This window comes from Etheostoma spectabile, chromosome 16 (genome assembly GCF_008692095.1).
Source record: "Etheostoma spectabile isolate EspeVRDwgs_2016 chromosome 16, UIUC_Espe_1.0, whole genome shotgun sequence".
In the NCBI taxonomy this organism is placed as follows: domain Eukaryota; kingdom Metazoa; phylum Chordata; class Actinopteri; order Perciformes; family Percidae; genus Etheostoma; species Etheostoma spectabile.
Genome location: NC_045748.1, coordinates 21,487,949 through 21,490,801, shown reverse-complemented (window position 1 = coordinate 21,490,801; position 2,853 = coordinate 21,487,949). Strand labels below are relative to the sequence as shown.

Sequence of the window (2,853 nt, the reverse complement as noted above, 5' to 3'; positions counted from 1 at the left end):
CAATGTTCTTTTTAATTCCCCAAAATAAAATTATTGATTCCACACAACACTCTTTGGCAAGTACAAATCTCTACTTCCATTAATTTTGGGGCGCCTTAATTAATTTTATAGCATTTGAAAAAAAAATTATGGAATTATGGAAATAAAGTGGTTTTGAAATAGTATTGAGTAAAAGTTGACATATTCCAGTCTGTGATATTCCATCAACATCCATTCCTTTAATTTAAGTCTAAATAATTCCAAATTTCTGCTTTTCCTAACTCAAACATTAGGTATCATTTCCTATAAATGAGGTTTATTGACTACTACCCCCCTGTTTATTGACTACTACTAATAAGTTAGTGTGACGTAGTGTTGAAAACGTCAAAACAAAGTGACACACATTGAAAAAAGACATCAAGAGTGTTGAAAAAATGGGCAAAAAACTTAAGAAAAAGTTAAAAACCTTAGTAAAAAGGGTTTATTTTCATTGTTGACAGGAAGACAACACGAGGGTTAAGGAAGCCACAATAAAGTTCATGAAGTTTTCTTTAAACTGTTACTTCTAATAAGGAAGTACATTTATTAACAGAATATTACTTTTGAGAAGAAAGTATAGTGGATAGCAGATACCTTAAGACTTTTACTAAAGTCGTATTCTAGGGTGACTTTAACTTCTATTAGAGTTACCATTTTCTGATAAGATACTTGCATTTTACTCAAGTATTGCTTAAGTACTTTATACAAGACTGGCTGTGTAAGGCAGCAGTGCTAACAAGTGAAGAGCCGCCGCACATTTGCGTTCTAATGAGTCCAAGGGTTGAGGAATACAGGAAGAAAACTGCTTTTCCAATACAACTTAGGCTCAACCCTCAGCAAACCTCCCAGGACACTGAAAATATCCTCTGTGTAGAGACCACTTATGCAAAGACACTCTGTTAGAGCCCAATACTGATTCATAAAATCCAGAATTGATCTCTGTCTGTGTCATATGAAATTATAAGGCCTAAGGAATCCATTGATACCAACTGTGTCCTTCTAGCTTGGTCTGAAGGGGGATGAATAAATAATATTTAAAAAAAAAACAAAAAAACACTGCAAGGATTAGGCTATGGACAATATCTGTGTCACACGTCGGGAATTCGTAATTAATAATGTTTAGGCTTGCTATATATAAATATTAGCATTAGGCCTACGTTTTATCAGCAGTGGAAACACCATAGGCAACTTCAGTACAATTGTGAGGTATTAATTGAGTATTTTCATTTTCTCCTACTTTATACCTGTAATCCACCACAACTCAGAGTTACATAGGCTAGTGTACGTGTTACTTCGCTCTTCATCTTAAAGATTTAGCTGCGGATTCAGATTAATAATACAAAATATAATGAATGAACTATGATTAAAGTGGAAAAGATGAGACTTTGGTGAAATTCACAAGCTACCTGCCAACTCATACCTCCACCGTTATTTTGGTGAAAGTCACACAAAAGTAGTGTAAAGCATTACATTTCAGAGAATGTAATATTTTATTGTAACTAATTATTCTCAAAGGTGCCCTGCCACACAAAACCGTTTTCACGTGCATTTTTTGAAATATGTTAGGTCCATATGTGTGTGTGTTATGTGGTGAATGTGAAAATAAACTGCTACCTTCTGTCAGCTCTAGCCACTTAAAAGAAATAAGAGAAGAAATCTGACCAATCACAACAGCTGTTGTCAGTCTGATGTCATCTCGCCTAAGCTCATAACTATTCATGAGCTGGGTAATGGATGCTGATAGTCAATCACAGTCAAGCAGCTTAGCTGGTTGAATATGAATGAGAACTGGTACAAATGGAGTCTTCCTGCAGGCTTTCTATACCACGCTAGAATGTCTTGAAACAAGGGTAACCAAGGTAACCAAGTTACAGAGTCCATGGTGGAACATCAGACATTACCACAAAGTAATGAAATATGTGTGGCAGGGCACCTTTAAATAACAGTAACTAGCACATTTTGGAAGTAACTTGCCCAACACTGCGTAGCATGCCATTGACTCACTGTGTGTGTATGTTGCTGAGCTCCTGCTCTGTCTTTCTCTGCAGCTGCTGGAGGTGAAAGGTCAGCTTCTTACTCAAAACGGTAAACCTCCTCAGTCCTCGTCTCCCTGGGTTCTCCTCACACACCAAACCCTGATCACAAGACAAGACAGAACACTTATAGAAGCTTTGTAACACATCTTCTGGCAGCCATATTGGAGGTCCACAAAGCAATGGCTAACTGGAAAGCAAATATTTCATCACTGATCCATGATTGCAGGTTTACATGCTGTCAGTCTGATAAAGCAACACCAAAGCACTTTTCCTCTTCGGTTCCCCTACAGGTTGGAAGCGGAATTGTCTCATTGGAACTACAGATCCGCTATCTGATCTGGAAAACTTGCATAGTGCGGTTATAGGCGGTAGAGAGCCGCAGAGCAAACTCAGAAGTGCCGTTCACCCTGTTATGAGTTGATGAACCACTAAAACGATTTTGGAAATATTATTTTAAGATACAAAAGAATCTTTGGTGAAATTCAAGAGAACTACTTTTCCATGTTTTTTTTAATCCTCCGTGTCCTCCTTGGCTACTAGTAACTGTGTGGAGGAGGGGTGGGTGTGATGACTTGGTTTTAGGATTATGGTTAGAATTAGGTTATGGTTAGAGTGAGGGAAAGGGTTAAGGTTAGGCATTTAGTTCTGATGGTTAAGGTTAGGGTAAAGGGCTAGGGAATGCATTATGTCATTGTGCATTATTCTTATTCAATCAGTCAGTTTATGGGTTATCATGTTTATATGTAATAGTCATAGTTAATACTAGGGATGAGCGAGTACAGCATTATCTGTATCTGTT

The 2,853-nt window shown here is 37.4% G+C and overlaps 1 protein-coding gene across 1 annotated transcript in view; it reads right to left on the bottom strand.

Moving 5' to 3' along the window:
* The window catches only part of LOC116704735 (myosin-16), a 127,227-nt gene that overhangs the window by 56,451 nt on the left and 67,923 nt on the right, over positions 1-2,853 (bottom strand). Inside the window, exon 10 of the mRNA XM_032540343.1 lies at positions 2,023-2,153. Coding sequence (XP_032396234.1) covers positions 2,023-2,153 — 131 coding nt within the window. The remainder of the gene's footprint in view (positions 1-2,022; positions 2,154-2,853) is intronic.